At 39.0% G+C, this 19,081-nt stretch overlaps 1 protein-coding gene and 1 long non-coding RNA gene across 2 annotated transcripts in view; one reads left to right on the top strand and one right to left on the bottom strand.

The window, feature by feature from the left end:
- The window catches only part of POGLUT3 (protein O-glucosyltransferase 3), a 50,082-nt gene extending 46,683 nt beyond the window's left edge, over positions 1-3,399 (bottom strand). The window contains exon 1 of the mRNA XM_077113045.1: positions 3,188-3,399. Coding sequence (XP_076969160.1) covers positions 3,188-3,386 — 199 coding nt within the window. The 5' untranslated portion in view covers positions 3,387-3,399. The remainder of the gene's footprint in view (positions 1-3,187) is intronic.
- A 60-nt stretch (positions 3,400-3,459) lies between these two features.
- LOC143644268 (uncharacterized) lies at positions 3,460-19,081 on the top strand. Its single transcript, XR_013156583.1, has 4 exons — positions 3,460-3,565; positions 5,192-5,268; positions 17,829-18,016; positions 18,755-19,081. It is a non-coding gene; the product is annotated as an uncharacterized LOC143644268 (long non-coding RNA).

The following is a 19,081-nucleotide window of genomic DNA, read 5'->3' as shown; positions in this document are numbered from 1 at the left end:
CACTGTTAAACGGGAGTGCTATTTAATAAGGGAATCTTGGCAAGCAACTTTAAGAGTTACAGCTTGAGAATAATGTTTCACTTTTTCGATTAGTCCTTGGAAGAGGTAAGATTTTAGAACTTGCAAGTGAATGACAGGTGGCAGAAAAAGTAAGGAACTGATTGGATGAACTTTTCAGAGCCAGAGAGCAGCTTGTAAAATGGAAGTCAAGCGGCTGGAAAGGAAAAAATGCAAAGGAAAGAAAGTGAGGTTCAAAAAACTTGGCGTAAGGCTTTCGGTTTGCTTTTTTTAAAAAATGACTTTTCCTGGGTTATAAACATATTATGATTATTTTGTAGAAAAAAACTGGAAGAAAAATATGAAAAAGAAAAAATCCCATACTATCTTGTTATAACCACTGAAATGGTGATCAGCATCAGTATGAGTTTATTTATTACAAAATTGGGGTAACATTGATCATTTCTTTCCTGTCTGTTCCACCTTTACCCTACTACAAACATTATTAAATATTTTTTTCCAACACTACTTCTAATGGCTGTAAAATATTCCATCATATGAAGGCACCATACTTTATTTAGCAACTACCTTAAGGCTGGCTATTTAAACTTGCTATAATAAATAATTATGATGTTGTAAGAATATCCTTGCATATAAATCCGTAACATTCTGATTATTTTCTCAGGGAAGATACTTAGAACTCAAATTACCAGATTAAATGGCATGAATATTTTTTGTAAATGACATCTTTTTAAAAATTACATTTCTTAACCGTTGAAATTTGTTCTTTTGCATATTAAGTTTGTAAATTTTTAAGACTCTTGATGCAGTTTGAAAATTTCTTCCAGAAAATTTACCGGTTTGTGCTCCCATGAGCAGATGACAGTCACTGTTTGAGATTATTTTATTATTGCTCCCTTATAAGCTTGAGGATTACCACTTTAAAAATCTTTGCTAATATTTTTATATAAAAATGTATTTTATTTGAATTTCTGTATGTTCTATTAATAGTGTAATTAAATCTAATCCCAACTCCGCCAGTAAAATCATTGCCCTCCCCCCCTACGTGGGACATGATATCCAGGGGTGAAAGTCTCCCTGGCTAAATGGGATATGACTCCTAGGAATGAGCCTGGCCCTGGCACCATAGGATCAACAATGCGATCCTGACCAAAAGGGGGAAAAGAAGTGGAACAAATAAGGTAATCAGTGGCTGAGAGAGTTCAAATGGAGCAGAGAGGCTACTCTGGAGGTTACTCTTATGCAAGCTTTATTTAGACATTGCTACCTAGCATAACTTGCCAAACCCCACCAAAACTATTCCTACTAATCCCAAAGAACACCTACGGTGCTATATAAGATTCTACAAAGCTCCATGCAGTAGGGTAGCTTTCCAGAAACCTAAAACCTCCAGATGGGTCCCTAGACAAGATAAGTTGTGAAACCTAGAGGGCCCAGCCTTTCCAGAACATCACCTAGTTCCATCTCCCTACCCCATATTATTTTCAGCTCGTCCAACATGAAAAACTAGAATGGGCATAGCCCAAAGTGGGAGAAAGATGGTGACTGTGGAGTTATACAGAGAAGGTAAGGTTTAACGAATGAGTATGATTGCTGAATCATTATACTGATATTTCTTTTTAATCTCCAGTGTCTGGGAGCAGCTAGTAGCAAACATCTAAAATTGTGGAATTGTAACCCAAACCAAACTCTGAAATCTGTTCTACAACTAATTGTTGTGACATGCTTTGAAATTTATTGCTTTTTTGTATATGTTATTTTTCACAAAAAAAGTTGATTGTGATGATAACACAACTTTAGTACTGGTGTTCTGAATCAAAGAAACAGCACAAGCCACTGAGATGGTTAAGGAAGCGGCAGATTCTTGTCACTCCTTAGCTCAAGATTTTCCAGTGGCTCTCCTTTGCCTTTTGGCTATACTCCTACAAGTCCTTTCTCCTCAGCATCACTAAATTACTTCCTTTCCCCAATAGCAGGCTCTCTGATGCCTCTGTGCATGCTGGTCCTCCACCTGCATGCTGCCTAGGAAACCCTCACATTCTACAGATCTCAGTTCCAGACATCTCTCCCCAGCTTTCTAGGCAGACTCTGGAGGTCTTCTTCTTATATTCCCATTGCATTCTATATATGCCTTCATTGTGCCAATTACCTAGCACCGTGATTGGTTATTTGCGTGCCTGTTTTCCCAATAGACGGTGAATTCCTTTTCATACTTACAAGTCCAGCAGAATACCGAATACATAGTAGGTACAGTCAATAAATAACTGTTGAATGAACGACATTAAAAAAAATATCATTAAATCTAAAAGTGAATCAAGTTTGGCTCCTAAATTCTCTGCTTTGCCTAATCGCCCCTCCCCCATCCCAAAACTGTGGCCTATTTTCTGTGCCTAAGTGAAGTTCCCAGGCCTGGGACCAGGCACTGGGTTATTCTGATTATCCTCTTTGTTGATAAAACAGTGAGAGTTGGCAGGAGCCCTAAACAGATATTAATTAGTAAATCCTGACTAGCAACATCTTGAAACCAGCAGGACAGGTTGTAAGAAGTTACAAAGCTAAAATGAGAAGGAGAATGGGAGAAGTGGGAAGAAAGGGTTCAGGACACGATCCATCCTTGGTAGAATGAAAACCTAATGATTTCTGGTGACTTTTTCACTAATTCCTGTAAGCTGTTCTCAGGAACTCAAAACTATGAGAAGAAAACAAAATCTAGCCTCCTGCTCAGACATTTGCTCAGTGTGGGCGTTAGCTGTTTCAACAGATCGGGCCTAAACAATCTTGGGTTTGATGACTCATCACAGCAAGACACTCCCTGTAAGTTTTAACAGTTCAGGCAACTAAGTCGGAGGTGGAACGACATCGTCATATGAGACCCACACAGCATTCCTTAACACGCTGTGCGCCATCAAATCCGATCATCAGTTCCCTGCACGTTAAATGTGGAAGAGCCCTTAGAGTTCATTCATTCATTCAACAAACTTGTTGCGATCTCCCTTTGTGTAGAGATGCAGAGGTGACTAGACCAGAAAGGGCGACACGCGCCAGGGGAAGGACACCATGCAAGCCGCGGCGCAGGGCGCGGGCGAATTCCCGGGAGGCTGGGGGTCGCGCGGCGGGGACCGGGGGAAAGTGGGCAGCGGGGCGAGGGAGGCCGGAGGCTGAACGCTACCTGGGGGCGAGCGAGTGAGGTTTTGGCCCTCCAAGTTGACCGCCTGCAAGTAGAAATAACGGACGGGCAGAACGACGCCCGCATGCAGCCCGGGTCCCCATACCAGGCTCCGCGGCGCGCTCACCGGCGCTTCAGGAGCCGCCGCGGCCAAAAGCAGGGCGAGCTGCAGCGGTAGCAGGGCCAGAGGCAGGCGGCGCATGGTCGGGCTGGGCCGCTGCAGTCCGGCTGGGCGGCGGCGCGAGGGCCGGGAGCGCCGCCCACCAGGCGGGGGCGCAACCCGGGACTGGTGGTGCGCGGCCGCCAGACCTACCGCCCTGCTCCCGCCGGCCTCCCCACCCCCTACCCGCCGGCTCCCTGGGCGGGGCACGAAAAAGCGCGGTAAGCACCCGCCTAGCTCAGTGCAGACTTTGAGCGAAGGCAACGCCCCCTACCCCGAGGCTTGATGACCCAATACGGAAGGGCTCTAGACTCCGCCCGAGAGACCTTGGGAGAGTTGGGTCTTTGATCACCTAGGCCTCAGGCACGTCCGGTCTCCAGCTGTGGTTGCTTGGGTTTGTCAGTTATTTAGAGGAAATCTTTTTAAGGAACGCAGTCACTGTGGTGATTCCTTTGGGACGGGAGAAAAGGCCTCGCCGGGAAGAACTTCGTTATAGATTAGGAAATATCTTTCGCTGAGGAATTTCAGTGGGTTATAGGATGCAGAGCAGACGCCACCCTCCACCCCCCATGCACACAAACTCCAGCTCTTCTAGCCCTGTTCATACCAGCACAGACTGCCTTCTATGGTTGTTTTCTTTTTCTTCTCTGTCTCCAGCTCTGAACTGAGTCCCTCCGTTCCACACACACACACACACACACACACACACACACACACACACACACACACCACCCCATCCCCCCCACCCCCCACCCCCCATCCCCCCCACCCCCCACCCCCCATCCCCCCCACCCCACCCCCGCCTCACAAACATTCTGCTTGTCTTCAAGTGTTTACTGAGCAGCCGCTGAGTTTGGATCAAGCCCTGAGGGAGGCCCTGGGCACAGGGATGAGCAGAAGATAGAGTCAGGCCCTTCCTTGAGCCTGGTGGGTGAGATTCACCTCAAAGCCAGGAACCTCCTGTCCCCTGTAATGGATGAGGAATGGTTTGTCTCAACTACACGCCACCATCTTTCAGAGGCTGGAGTTTGGATCCAGGAAGAACTGGCAGGGCTCCTAAGACCTTGTACTGCTGCCTACCTTTCTTTTCTGACCATTTAATCCATATTTGATCATTTTTTCCTTTTTTTTTTAATGTTTGAAATTCAAACCATGTTATGGTTTGAATTTATTCGAAGGAAATAAAGATTCGATTCCCTTCAGGCTGAATAAACCAGAGGGAACTCACGTCCCAGAATGCAATCAGGTTTTCTGCACCTTTTTCACAGTTCTCTATTCAGAAACACGAAAACTAGGCACTGGGTGGCCCTCTGTCCATCTCAGGGCTTTATTTGGGCTACTTAGCATTCCAATTAATATGTTTTACCAGGGTAAAATCCTTCCCATATTTTCACCAGTTCTCTTGACCTGTTTTAGTAAGTTTGAGTAGAGGTTTTAGACTACTTTGGAAAGATTTTCAGGAACTGGTGGTAAATCATTGGTAAATTGTGAGACTAAGGTGTAGCATTCTGTAGTATTACTTTCATTGCTAAGTTTTATTTTGCAGGGGCATCCACATGCTTTAAATTGCAAGCTTTACTATGCTCCAAATATCACCTCCATTCTTTGACACTCTTCCAGAATCAAACTTAAAAATTTTCCAGAGAAATAATAGTAGTGTTAGCTGGTACTGGATGATAGTAGACTATGGCCTAATATATTATAAGACTTGAGGTAACATCCAGTTTTGTTTTGTTTTGAGAACATGTCAAGGAAGCCATGTAATTGTAACTGAGTACTCTGCTTTTAGCAATACTGAATCCACACCAACTTGTTTCCTTTCTTATCTCAACCCATCTCTTAAAAAGCATCTCTTCAGATCAACCAGTGCCCTGACCAGATTCTTCATCATACGTCAAATTTATAGTGGAAAAGGACAAAGAGGGTATGTAAATAGTGTGATAGGTAATGATCATCTATGTGATGATAAGAATTACTGATTGCATATGTAGAATGGAATGATTTCTAAATGTTGTGTTAATTTCTTTTTTTTCTTTAATTAATAAAAAAAAGAAAAGAAAAAAAATAGTGTGATAGGTACTAAAATATGATTGTTGAGAGTTGTGCAAGGTCTCAGATTCTACACTATTTACAAGTTAACATGCTACTATTTAATTGAAACAAGATTCTTTGATGAGAGACAAAGGACTCTATTACTAACTGCAAAAGCAGTAGCCAGAGGGCAGTGCGATGGGGACTTAATGGCAGAAATCTCACCTGCTATGCCGGAGATCCAGGTTCAATTCCTGGATGTGAAAAAATAAATAAACAAATAAATAAAAACAGTAGCCAGAATTTCATATTGGTTTGTGTTGGTTCCCCATGCCCCTCAAGTCCCATGGAAGCAATGCAAAAAGGAATAGATGGATGCCTGAAGTGGGTGGTTGCATTACAGGAGAGAAACACTGAAAATAAGTGATTTACTGCTTTTAGGGTAAACTGAATCAAGCCTGCTCTTTGTCCATGGGAAGACATTATCTTATCTCTCAAGGTTCCTTGATGCAAACAGGAATCTGAGAAATGGCTTGGGTAAAGAGTGGTGAGGGCCTTACATTCTTGGCGTTTCCAGCAAAAATATTCAGAAATTGTATATATATTTTACAATAAAAAAGTTAAAGAAAAACAAGGAATGTTCAGGAAGGTTCAGGGCCATTACAGATTGCCTCTCCCAACATAAATCCAATACACTGTAACTGGACCAATAGTAACCTAATCTTGGAGGAATCAAGAGAAGCTTTCTGCAAGAGATGACATCTGTGCTGAGACATGAAAGTCAAAAGGAATCAGGCCTATGAAGAGGGGGAGGAGGGCATTCGAGGTAGGAGGAACAAAATGTACAAAGCTTGAGGTAAACAACACACTTGAAAAACTTTCTCATTCCTTTTCATGTTCATCTCCATACCGAGCTCCAATTTCAGACACATGGAACTGAAGTCTGTGTGTAACCGTGGAAGGTCTAGATTCAATATACTTTTTTGAATTGCACTGGTCCCTGGAATCTTCACATAAAAACCATATAAGATTAGCAGCTAGTAATAAAAACTTAAACTTGTGGAATTGTAACCCATACCAAACTCTGAAATCTGTTCTACAAGTAATTATTGCGATGTACTTTGAAATTTATTGCTTTTATGCATATATTTATATTTAAAGTTAAGGAGGAATATAACAGAGAAGATAGGAGTTGACAAATGAGTATGACTGTTGAATCATTATATTGATATTTCGTCTCCAGTGTCTTGGAACAGCTGGAAGGAAAAAATGAAAACTCATGAAACTGTAACCCATACCAAACTTTAAAATCTGTTCTATAACTACTTGTTAAAATGTACTTGGAAATTTATTGCTTTTCTGTATATGTGTGATATTTCAGAATAAAAAAAGTTTAAAAAAAAAGCCATGTAGGATTGATGTCCATTGACTAGCCACTCAGATCATAATATTTCTACCTTATCTAGTAACTGTTCTTTTCTTTTGCTCCACCATCCACATGGATAGCAGCGAGGTTTTGTAAAACATGACCTAAACCTGTGGCCACAGTTGATTGGCTGGTGGTTTGGGACCCTCCGCAACTGAACCAATCAGAATCCTTTCCCTGGGAATGTAAACATCAAGGTTACAAAATTTCAACTTGTAACTGACTACTTCTTCAACAGAAGCAAAGTAAACTTCACCATTTTCTGCCCTGCAGTCTGAAAATGGAGAAAAAAATATAGTAAACTCCCTGGGTTGTTAATAGTGCAATAGGCCATGGTACAGATCATTGCTGTGGCTGAGCTGCATCTGTGCCCCTGGTTTTGGAGACATCCTGTGTCTTTATAACAATTTCCTCTTTCAACCGTACAGAGTTGATTCATTTTCAATGTCATTAACTAATGAAGACTTTACATAGGGTTTAGATTTCATAACATGTATATAAATTCATTTAAATTATGTCAATAATATTTATCGAGCACCCACTTCATGTCATGCAGGAGCTGGGAATATAAACTCAGTCCCAGCCCTTCCAGATATTACAGTCCATAGGGAGGACATTGTGAGAATTCGTTTAAATATTAAACCCATAATATGGGGCTATTATCCTCTAAAACATAACTACCCATTGGTCTTCAGTTGAGTAAGAAAGCATAGGCCTATAAGAAAAATTAGTGCATTTATATATATTGTTAAAACAAAAATGTTTCATAGAATCAAGTACAAACATCAGAATTTAAAAAGAAAATAGCAGAAAAGTTTCTCTTGGGCAGTAAATAATTTTTAAAAATTATCTTTAACTTTTTATCCATATACTCACACTAATATATAATTGTACTCAAGTGTGTAAATATAATTATATGTGTGTGTAAGCATGTATATTTACAGTTTCTTTATTGGAAAAGGTCTTGGCTGCTTTTCTCTTTCTTTCCTGTTCTTCCACATCCCACCTCATCCTTACCTCGCTACAGAACAACTGACGTTAATAGCCTAATATGTATCCAACCGAACAAGCACAGGCAGGATTTTTGGTCAATGATTTACAAAAATGGAATTTTGCTTTTCTGACCCAATGATACCCCATGGAGATTCCTCTATATCCACTTACATAATTCTATTTTATTCTTTTTCATGGTATCACAATATATATGTGGATGATTCATAATATATTCAGCCATTTCTTACTAGGTGTTCACTGTTTCCAATTTTTGTCACAATAAACATTCTATCAAGAAAAATCCTGACGGTCCAAGATGGCGACTTAGTGAGGTGTGGGATTTAGTTTGTCCTCCAGAGAAGCTAATAAATAGCCAAGAACAGTACAGAACAACTGCTGGGGTCACATCATTGACTGGACACACAGCGTAGACCAGTCTGGACAAGCTGGACCAGCTATGAGCCGACCCAGAAGCGTGAGTCCCCCAAACCATGGAGGCTGGTACCCCTCCCCGACAGGCTGCTTCTCAGAGGGGAAAGGAAAAACACTTTATTGGCAGCAAAGGCTGAGTTCAACCAAGCTCCAATTGTGAAATTAATTAACAAATTCTGATTACTAAAAATAGGCCCCCAGCTCAGCTGAACCTTTAGTAAATGCTGAGGTTGCTGGGTTTTGCCCTGGTGCGGTGGAGGCAGGGCTGACAGAAAAAGAAAAAAAAAAACAGAGTTTTTTTTGGATCAGACAGCACAAAATACTTGAAAGGGTCTGGGCCCTGAAGGAAAGGAGGGACCACAGAGGACCCGGAGTACACAGAGCACCGTACCAACTTCAGCTGTTGATTGGCAAACCTGAGGAATGGGGGTCCTGCTCTGAAAAGAATTTTTTTTCTTTTCTTTTTTGTGGCTGTGTTTCTACGGCTGGATTGCTCTTTGGATACAACTGCAAGGTTTCTCAGGCTCCAACTGCTCCAGGCAAGGGTGAAATTGAGCTTGTCTAAAAGCTTGTCTGGAGGCTGTGCCTTCCCCAAGAGAGGGGTGGGTCCCAGCTCAGGGGGAATCCCTCCCTCAAGGAATTCAGGGTCTGGAAACTGAAGAGGTTAAAGTCAGCCTAAAACCTCTCCTCTGTCTCAACCACACCCCTAATAGGAAGAGTCTGCTGAAGTTAAAGATACTGCATCACTTTATGCTGGTGGGACCTGCTGGCACCACCACATACTGGACACGTTAGGAAAAACACAGAGTCTAGATGCCTCATAGGAAAGACTTTCAACCTGCTGGATCTCACATTCACGGAAAACTGATGTAGGTGACTCTTTCCTCCAGAGAGAAGGCCAGTTTGGTATAGGAAAATCTGACTTGGGTCCATAATACCTAAGTAGACCCCCCCCCCCCAGGGGGGAAAAAAAAGACACCATACAGGCAGGGCAACAAACAAGAAAACAAGGACCAAAAAATTCTGATCTATTAAACAAAATCTAGAGGTCTAGAATAAACTGAACCGAATATCAAAGAACAGATAGACAACAAAGTCATCCAGCAAGAAAATCCTAGGTAAAAAAATGTGAAAACAATCTCCAGGATAAACTAACTAAGGTAATTAAATGCCTAGATGCCAGCAAAAAATAATGAATCATACTAGGAAAATCGAAGATATGGCCCAGTCTAAGGAACAAACCAACAATTCAAATGAGATACAGGAGTTAAAACAATTAATTGAGGATGTTCAAACAGACATGGAAAATCTCATGAAAAATCAAATCAATGAATTGAGGGAGGATATAAAGAAGACAAGGGATGAACAAAAAGAAGAAATCAAAACTCTGAAAAGACAGATCACAAAATTTATAGGCATGAAAGGCACAATAGAGGAGATGAAAATGCAATGGAAACCTAAAATATTAGATTTCAAGAGACAAAAGATAGGATTAATGAACTACAGGATAGAACATATGAAATCTGGCAAGCAAAAGAAAATATAGGGAAAAGAATGGAAAAATAGGAGCAGGGACTCAGGGAATTGAAAGACAGTATGAAGTGCACGAATATATGTGTTGTGGGTGTCCCAGAAGGAGAAGAGAAGGGAAAAGGAGGAGAAAAACTAATGGAGGAAATGATCACTGAAAATTTCCCAACTCTTATGAAAGACTTAAAATTACAGATCCAAGAAGTATAGTGTACCCCAAATAGAATAGATCCAAGCATATGAACTCCAAGACACTTACTAATCAAAATGTCAGATGTCAAAGAGAAAGAGAGAATCTTGAAAGCAGCAAGAGAAAAACAATCCATCACATACAAGGGAAGCCCAGTAAGACTATGTGTAGATTTTTCAGCAGAAACCATGGAGGCGAGAAGACAGTGGGATGATATATTCAAAATACAAAAAGAGAAAAACTACCAACCAAGAAATCTGTATCCAGCAAAACTGTACTTCAAATATGAGGGGGAAATTAAAACATTTTCAGATGAAAAAAACACAGAGAATTTGTGACCAAGTGTGCTGGTTTGAAAGGATGTATGGACCCATGTTATAATCAAAATCCCATTTCATAAAATGGCAGAATAATCCCTATCAATGCTGTATGTTTGAATTTTTAATTAGGTCATCTCCCTGGAGATGTCTCCTAATCAAGAGTGGTTGTTAAACTGGTTGCTGGGTTTTGCCCTGGTGTGGTGGGGGCAGGGCTGACACCAATTTGGGTGGGTCTTCATAAGTTTCTGGAGTCCTATAAAAAAGGAAACATTTTGGAGAAAGAAGGAGATTCAGAGAGAGCAGAGAATCCATGAGCCAGTGACCTTTGGAGATGAAGAAGGAAAATGCCTCCCAGGGAACTTCATAAAACCAGAAGCCAGGAGAGAAAGCTAACAGATGATACCGTGTTTGCCATGTGCCCTTCCAGCTGAGAGAGAAACCCTGATTGTGTTCGCCATGTGCCTTCTCACTTGAGAGAGAAACCCTGAACTTCATTGGCCTTCTTGAACCAAGGTGTCTTTTCCTGGATGCCTTAGATTGGACATTCCTATAGACTTGTTTTAATTGGGACATTTTCTTGGCCTTAGAACTGTAAACTAGCAAGTTATTAAATTCCACTATCTAAAAGACATTCCATTTCTGGTATATTGCATTCCAGCAGCTAGCAAACTAGAACAGATTTTGGTGTTCTAATCAAAATCCCATTTCATAAAGGCAGAATAATCCCTATTCAATACTGACTGTTTACTAAGAAACGATGATCATGCATCTATGTGATGATGTTAAGAATTACTGATTGCATATGTAGAATGGTATGATTTCTAAAAAAAAAAAAAAAATGGACAATACTACCTAATTGTAATGTAATTATGTTAAAACACTGAATGAAGCTGCATCTGAGCTATAGTTTTTTTTCTTATATATTTCTGTATTTTTTATTTTTATTTTTATTTTTTCTCTATATTATCATTTTATTTCTTTTTCTGTTGTCTTGCTATTTCTTTTTCTAAATCGATGCATATGTACTAAGAAATGATGATCATACATCTATGTGATGATATTAAGAATTACTGATTGCATATGTAGAATGGAATGATTTCTAAATGTTGTGTTAGTTTATTTTTTTTAATTAATAAAAAAAAAAATACTGACTGTTTGAATCAGTAATTATATCATCTCCCTGGAGATGTTTCCCAATCAAGATGTTTCCCAATGATCAAGATTATTAAGATGGATTAGGGGAGATGTGTCTCCACCCATTTGGGTGGGTTTCATAAGTTTCTGGAGCCCTATAAAAGAGGAAACATTTTGGAGAATGAAGTAGATTTCTGAAAGAGCAGAAAACAACATAGCCACAAGAAGCAGAGAGTTTACCAGCCAGTGACCTTTGCAGATGAAGACGGTAAATGCCTCCGGGGGAGCTTCATGAAACATGAAGCCAGGAGAAGAAGCTAGCAGATGACGCCTATTCACCATGAGCCCTTCCAGATGAGAGAGGAACCCTCACCGTGTTCACTATGTGCCTTTCCAGATGAGGGAGAAACTCTGACTGTGTTTGCCATGTGCCCTTCCACTTGAGAGAGAAACCCTGAACTTCATCAGCCTTCTTGAACAAAGGTACCTTTCTCTGGATGCCTTTGATTGGACATTTCTATAGACTTGTTTTAATTGGGACATTATTTTGGCCTTAGAACTGTAAACTGGCAACTTATCAAATTCTCCCTTTTAAAAGCCATTCCATTCCTGGTATATTGCATTCCAGCAGCTAGCAAACTGAAACACCAAAGACACCAGCTCTGCAAGAAATACTAAATGGAGCACTAGAGACAGATACAAAAAGATAGGAGAGAGGTGTGTGGAAGAGTGTAGAAATGAAGACTATCAGTAAAGGTAAAAAGAAGAAAAATTAGATATGACATCTAAAATCCAAAAGGCAAAATGGTAGATGAAAGTATCGCCCTTACAGTAATAACACTAAATTTTGATGGATTAAACTCTGCAATCAAAAGACTGGCAGAATGGAAGAAAAAAAGAGGACCTATCTATATGCTGTCTACAGGAGACACATTTTATACCCAAGGACAAACATAGGTTGAAAGTGAGAGGCTGGAAAAAGATATTTTATGCAAACAACAATCAGAAAAGAGCAGGAGGGCGGGCCACGGTGGCTCAGTAGGCAAGAATGCTTGCCTGGAATGTCAGAGGACCCGGGTTCGATTCCTGGTGCCTGCCCATGTATTAAAAAAAAAAAAAAGAAGAAGAAAAGAGCAGGAATAGCTACACTAAAGTCCAAAAAATCAGACTTCAAATGTAAAACAATTAAAAGAGATAAAGAAGGACACTATGTAGTAATAAAAGGAACAATTCAACAAGAATACATAACAATCACAAATATTTATGCACCGAGCCAGAGTGCTCCAAAATACATGAGGCAGACACTGAAAACACTGAAAAGAGAAATAGACACATCTACCATAACAATTGGAGATTTCAAATCCCCGCTTTCATCGGTGGACAGAACATCTAGACAGAGGATCGATTAAAAAAAACAGAGACTTTCAATAATACAATAAATGAACTAGACTTAACAGGTGTTTATAGATCATTACACCCCACAACAGCAGGATACACCTTTTTATCAAGTACTCATGGATCATTCTCAAGGGTAAACCATATGCTAGGTCACAAAGCAAGTCTCAAATTAAAAAAGACTGAAATCATACAAAACACTTTCTCAGATCATAAAGGAATGTAGGTGGAAATCAATAATAGGCAGAGGGCCAGAAAATTCACAAATATATGGAGGCTCAACAACACATTCTTAAACAACCAGTTGGTCAAGGAAGAAATTGCAAGAGAAATCAGTAAATATCTCAAGGCAAATGAACATGAAAACACAACACATCAAGATTTATGGGATGCAGGAAAGGCAGTGCTAAGACAGAAATTTATTGCCCTAAATGCCTATATCAAACAAGAAGAGCAAAAAGCAAGAAATTAACTGTCTACTTGGAAGAACTAGAGAAAGTACAGCAAACTAACCCCAAAGCAAATAAATAAATAAATAAATGAATGAAATTGAGAACATGAAAACAATCGCGAAAATCAACAAAACCAGAAGTTGGTTCTATGAGAAAATCAATAAGATTGATGGACCCTTAGTCAGTTTAACAAAAAGAAGAAGAGAGAGGATGGAAATAAATAAAATAAGAAATGGAAGAGGAGATGTAACCACTGATGCTGTAGAAATAAAGGAGTTAATGAGAGGATACTATGAACAACTTTGTGCTAATAAACTAGATAACATTGATGAAATGGACAACTTCCTAGAAAGGCATGAACAACAAACATTTATTCAAGGAGAAATGGACAACCTCAACAAACCAATCACAAGTAAAGAAATTGAATCAGTCTTTAAGAAGCTCCCCCAAAAGAAAAGTCCAGGACCAGATGGCATCACATGTGAATTCTACCAATCATTCAAGAAAGAATTAGTACCACTCCTGCTCAAACTCTTCAAAAAAAAAAAAAATTGAACAGGATGGAAGGCTACCTAACTCATTCTACAAAGCCAACACCACCCTCATACCAAAGCCAGACAAAGATACAAGAAAAGAAAATTACAGACCAATCTCTCTAATGAATAAAATACTCAACAACATTCTTGCAAATCAAATCCAGTGGCACATTAAAAGAATTATACACCATGACCAAGAAGGATTCATCCCAGGTATGCAAGGCATTTCAACATTAGAAAATCAATTGCTGTAGTACACCGTATCAACAAATCAAAGTAGAAAAACCGCATGATCATCTCAATTGATGCAGAAAAGGCATTTGACAAAATTCAACATCCTTTCCTGTTGAACACACTTCAAAGGATAGGAATAGAAGGGAACTTCCTCAACATGATAAAGGGAATATATGAAAAACCCACAGCTAACATCATCCTCAATGGGGAAAAACTGAAATATTTCCCAAGATCAGGAACAAGACAAGGATGTCCACTATCACATTGTTATTCAGCATTGTGTTGGAAGTTCTAGCCAGAGCAATTAGAGAAGAAAAAGAAATACAAGGCATCAAAATTGGAAAGGAAGAAGTAAAACTCTCACTATTTGCAGATGATGTGATACTATATGTCAAAAATCCCCCAAAATCCACAGCAAAACTATTAGAGCTAATAAACGAGTACAGCAAAGTGGCAGATTACAAGATCAACACTCAAAAATCTGTAGTGTTTCTATACACTAGCACTGAACAATCTGAGGGAGGGATCAAAAAAAAATTCCATTTACAATTGCAACTAAAAGAATAACATATAGGAATAAATTTAACTAAGGATACAAAAGACCTATACAAAGAAAACTACAAGAAATTGCTAAAAGAAATCACAAAAGACCTAAATAAATGGAAGGGCATATCGTGTTCATGGATTGGAAGACTAAATACAGTTAAGATGTCAATTCTACCTAAATTGACTTACAGATTCAATGCAATACCAATTAAAATACCAAAAACTTACTTTTCAGAAATAGAAAAACCAATAACCCAATTTATCTGGAAGGGCAGGGTGCCCCGAATAGCTAAAAGTATCCTGAGAAAGAAAAATGAAGTAGGAGGTCTCATGCTACCTGACTTTAAGGTGTATTATGAAGCTACAGTGGTCAAAACAACATGGTACTGACGTAAAGATAGATATACTGACCAATGGAATTGAATAGCGTGTTCAGATATAGACCCTTCATCTATGGACAATTGATATTTGATAAGGCAGTCAATCCAACTCACTTGGGACAGAACAGTCTCTTCATTCAGTGGTGCCTAGAGAACTGGATATCCACATGCAAAAGAATGAAAGAGGATCCATATCTCACATCCTATACAAAAATTAACTCAAAATGGATCAAAGACCTAAACATTAGATCTAAGACCATAATACTTTTAGATGAAAATATTTTATATATCCTATAATAGGAGGCAGTTTCCTAGATCTTACACTCAAAACACGAGCATTGAAGAAAGAAAGAAATGGGAACTCCTCAAAAGTAAACACTTTTGTGCATCAAAGACCTTTGTCAAGAAAGTAAAAAGACAGCCTACACAATGGGAGACAATATTTGGAAATGATATATCAAATAAAGGTCTAGTATCCAGAATATATAAAGAGATTGTTCAACTCAACAACAAAAAGACAAACAATCCAATAACAAAATGAGCAAAAGACGTGAACAGACACTTCTCAGAAGAGGAAATACCATGACTAAAAGGCACATGAAAAAATGCTCAATTTCCCTGGCTATTAGGGAAATGCAAATCAAAAGCACAATGGCATCTCATACCCACCAGAATGGCCATTATCAATAAAACAGAAAATGACAAGTGCTGGAGAGAATGTGGAGAAAGAGGCACACTTATTCACTGTTGGTGGGAATGTAAAATGGTAAACTGCTGTGCAAGGCAGTTTGGCGGTTCCTCAGGAAGCTAAGTATACAATTGCCATATGATCCGAAAATACCATTGCTAAGTATCTCCTCAGAGGACATGAGGTCAAAGATGGAAACGGACATTTGCACACCAATATTTATAGCAGCATTGTGTACAATTTCTAAGAGATGGAAACAGCCCAAATGTCCACCAACAGATGAGGGGCTAAAGAAGCTGTGGTATATACATACAATGGAATATTATGACAGAATAAAGTTATGAAGTATGTAACAACATGGATGGACTTTGAGGACATTATGCTGAATGAGATTAGTGAGAAACAAAAGGACAAATACCGTACGTCTCACTGATATGAACTAACATTAATGAATGACCTTGGAGAATTTCAGTTAAGAACAGAGACCACCAGGATATAGAAATAGGATAGATATTGTTAATTGGAGCAGAAGGCATACAGATTATGCAACAGGACTGATTGTAAAAATTCAGAAATGGATAGCACAATACTACCTAACTGTAGTAGAATAATGTTAGTACACTTAATTAAGCTGAATGTGAGAATGATAGAGGGAGGAGGGCTGGGGGCATAAATGAAATCAGAAAGGAAAGATAGACAGTAAAGACTGAGATGGTATAATCTAGGAATGCCTAGAGTGTACAATCATAGTGACTAAATGTACAGATTAAAAAATGTTTTTGCACGAGGAAAAACAAAGGAATATCAATATTGCAGGGTGTTGAAAATAAATGGTAATTCATATTTTAAAACTTTAACTTATGTGTGAGACTAAAACAAAAAGTGGGTTTTTTTGGTACAAAATTTATATATTGACTACTGCATCTCTAATATAACTTTTATGGACAGTTTAATTGAACACCATAAGTACATGTAACCTTGAGTAGGGCATGAGATTTTGTAGGTTTGTCCAGAGTGATGTCCCAATAAATCCCATTGTGATTTAAACAGTGAATAAAAAAGTATTTACAGGGTGGGCCATGGTGGCTCAGCAGGCAGAGTTTTGACTGCCATGCTGGAGACCTGGGTCCGATTCCTGGTGCCTGCCCATAAAAAAAAAATCGTATTTACAAAGCCCCCCTGGGGGAATGGTGAGAAAGGGGGAAAATTCTACTTCCTCATGAGAAGGCCTGATATTCTCACAAGAAGTGAGGGCAACAATATCAATAGGCCAAACCTTCAATCTTGGGGTTTGTTCATATGAAATTTATCCCCACAAAGGATAAGCTAAACCTACTAAAAGTTAGGCTTAAGAATCACCCCTAGAGAACCTCTTTTGTTGCTCAGATGTGGCCTATCTCTCAGCCAAACTTACTGCCCTCCCCCTCTCTACGTGGGACATGACTCCCAGGGGTGTAAACTTCCCTGGCAACATGGGAAAGAAATCCTAAAATGAGCTGGGACTCAGCATTAAGGGATTGAGAAAAGCTTCTCGACTGAAAAGGGGAGGAAAAAAATGAGACAAAATAAAAGCGTCAGTGGCTGAGAGATTTCAAATAGTCAAGAGATTATTCTGGAGGTTATTCTTACGCATTATATAGATATCCCCTTTATAGTTTAAGGTGTGTTAGGCTAGAGGAAGTGCCTGAAACTGTCAAGCTGTGTTCCAGTAGCCATGTTTCTTTAAGATGATTGTATAATATAGCTTTCATAAAGTGACTGTGTGATTGTGAAAACCCTGTTCTGATGCTCCTTTTATCAATGGTATGGACAGATGAATAAAAAATATGTATTAAAAATAAATAATAATAGGGGGAACAAATGTTAAAATAAATTGGGTAGAGGGAAATACTAGTGGCCAATGAGATGGAGGGGTAAGGGGTATAATATGTATGAATTTTTTCTTTTCTCTTTTCATTTCTTTTTCTGAAGTGATGTAAATGTTCTGAGAAATCATCACAGTGATGAATATAGAACCATGTGACAATATTGTGAGCCATTAATCAATGCACACCAACTGTAGAATGTTCATACATTAAGAATGTTTGTGTTTTTATGTTGATTGGTTTTATTAATTAAAATATATATATATATATATATATATAAAGAAAAATTTTTACATGTATGTTGATCCCTACTGGTGCTTTTATTTCTATAGGAGTGGCATTCCTGGAGCAAATGAATATGGCGATTCAGTGGATTGGCTCACTAGACTTCCTGATTCTGCTTCTTCCTGCATTTTGTAACATATCCCATACCTTTGTCAGTCTAATTTTATGGCAGTTTTTGGAACTGATCCTGGAATTTCAGCATAAAATCTATTCTCTCAGCCTCCCCAGTGAGTTTGTAAGTGAAGTATATACTTTGTCTTATTTTTCCAGTCCTGCTGTAACAAAGTGTCACAGACTGGTTGTCTTAAACAACAGAAATTTATCATTGCAGTTTGAAAGCTAAAAGTCCAAAAATCAAGATGTTGGGAGCACCATGTTTTCTCTGAAGTCTGTATGTAGAGTTCAGCTTGTGGCTTGCTGACAATCCATAACTCAATCTCTGCCTCCATCATTAGGTCATCTCTCTCTCCCCATCTCTCTCCTACTACTGCATCTGAATTTCTTCTGCTTAGAAGGACTCTAGTCCTATTGGATTAAAACCTACTCTGATTCAGTTTGGTCCCTTCACTAATAACATCTTCAAAGAGCCTATTTATACAAATGGGTTCACATCCACAGGACCTGGGGTTAGGACTTGAACATGTCTTTGTGGGGGACATGATTCAATCCATAACAACATTTAATAAATCCTTTTCCATTTGAACTAGCTAGAGAGGATTCTATTGTTTACGGTTAAAAATGCTGGTTAATACAATGCACTTTAAATTTTAATAATGATGGTAAAAATATTTTGAATAAAATATTACTATCTATATTCAATATGATGACACTGACCTGTCCTTGGTAGAGAAGGGGCTTTGAATTGCTTTTCTAAAAAAGGTAAGAGTAGTACAAATGTATTTTTTAAAGCAGGAATTAGCTTTCACTGCATACCTTAAATTCTAACCAGAAAGACCTGCTTATCTTTCATCAGTGCTACTGGACAATGAATGACCCTGAAGTCCAAATAGCTCCCACTTCTTCTATAAATGTGAGAATCCCCAGAGAGAAATGCCAGACCTTCATTCTTCCTCGATTATGCAACACAATACATGGATTTCCTGACATCGTTCATTGCTTTTCGATAAAATGAAGGGAAAGATACAAGACACTGTTTTTTGAAACCACCCATATAGCTGATCCTATTCAACAGCCACCAGAAAGATAAATTTTGATAATTTTGTCCATTTTGGGGGCATCTTTCCTGAACATTTCAAACTGAAAAGTAACCACTTGAGGATGATAATAAAAGCCAACTCAA

The sequence above is a fragment of the Tamandua tetradactyla genome, chromosome 8, assembly GCF_023851605.1.
Source record: "Tamandua tetradactyla isolate mTamTet1 chromosome 8, mTamTet1.pri, whole genome shotgun sequence".
In the NCBI taxonomy this organism is placed as follows: Eukaryota; Metazoa; Chordata; class Mammalia; order Pilosa; family Myrmecophagidae; genus Tamandua; species Tamandua tetradactyla.
Note: the sequence above shows the minus strand (reverse complement) of the source record. Positions and strands in the feature narration are given on the sequence as shown.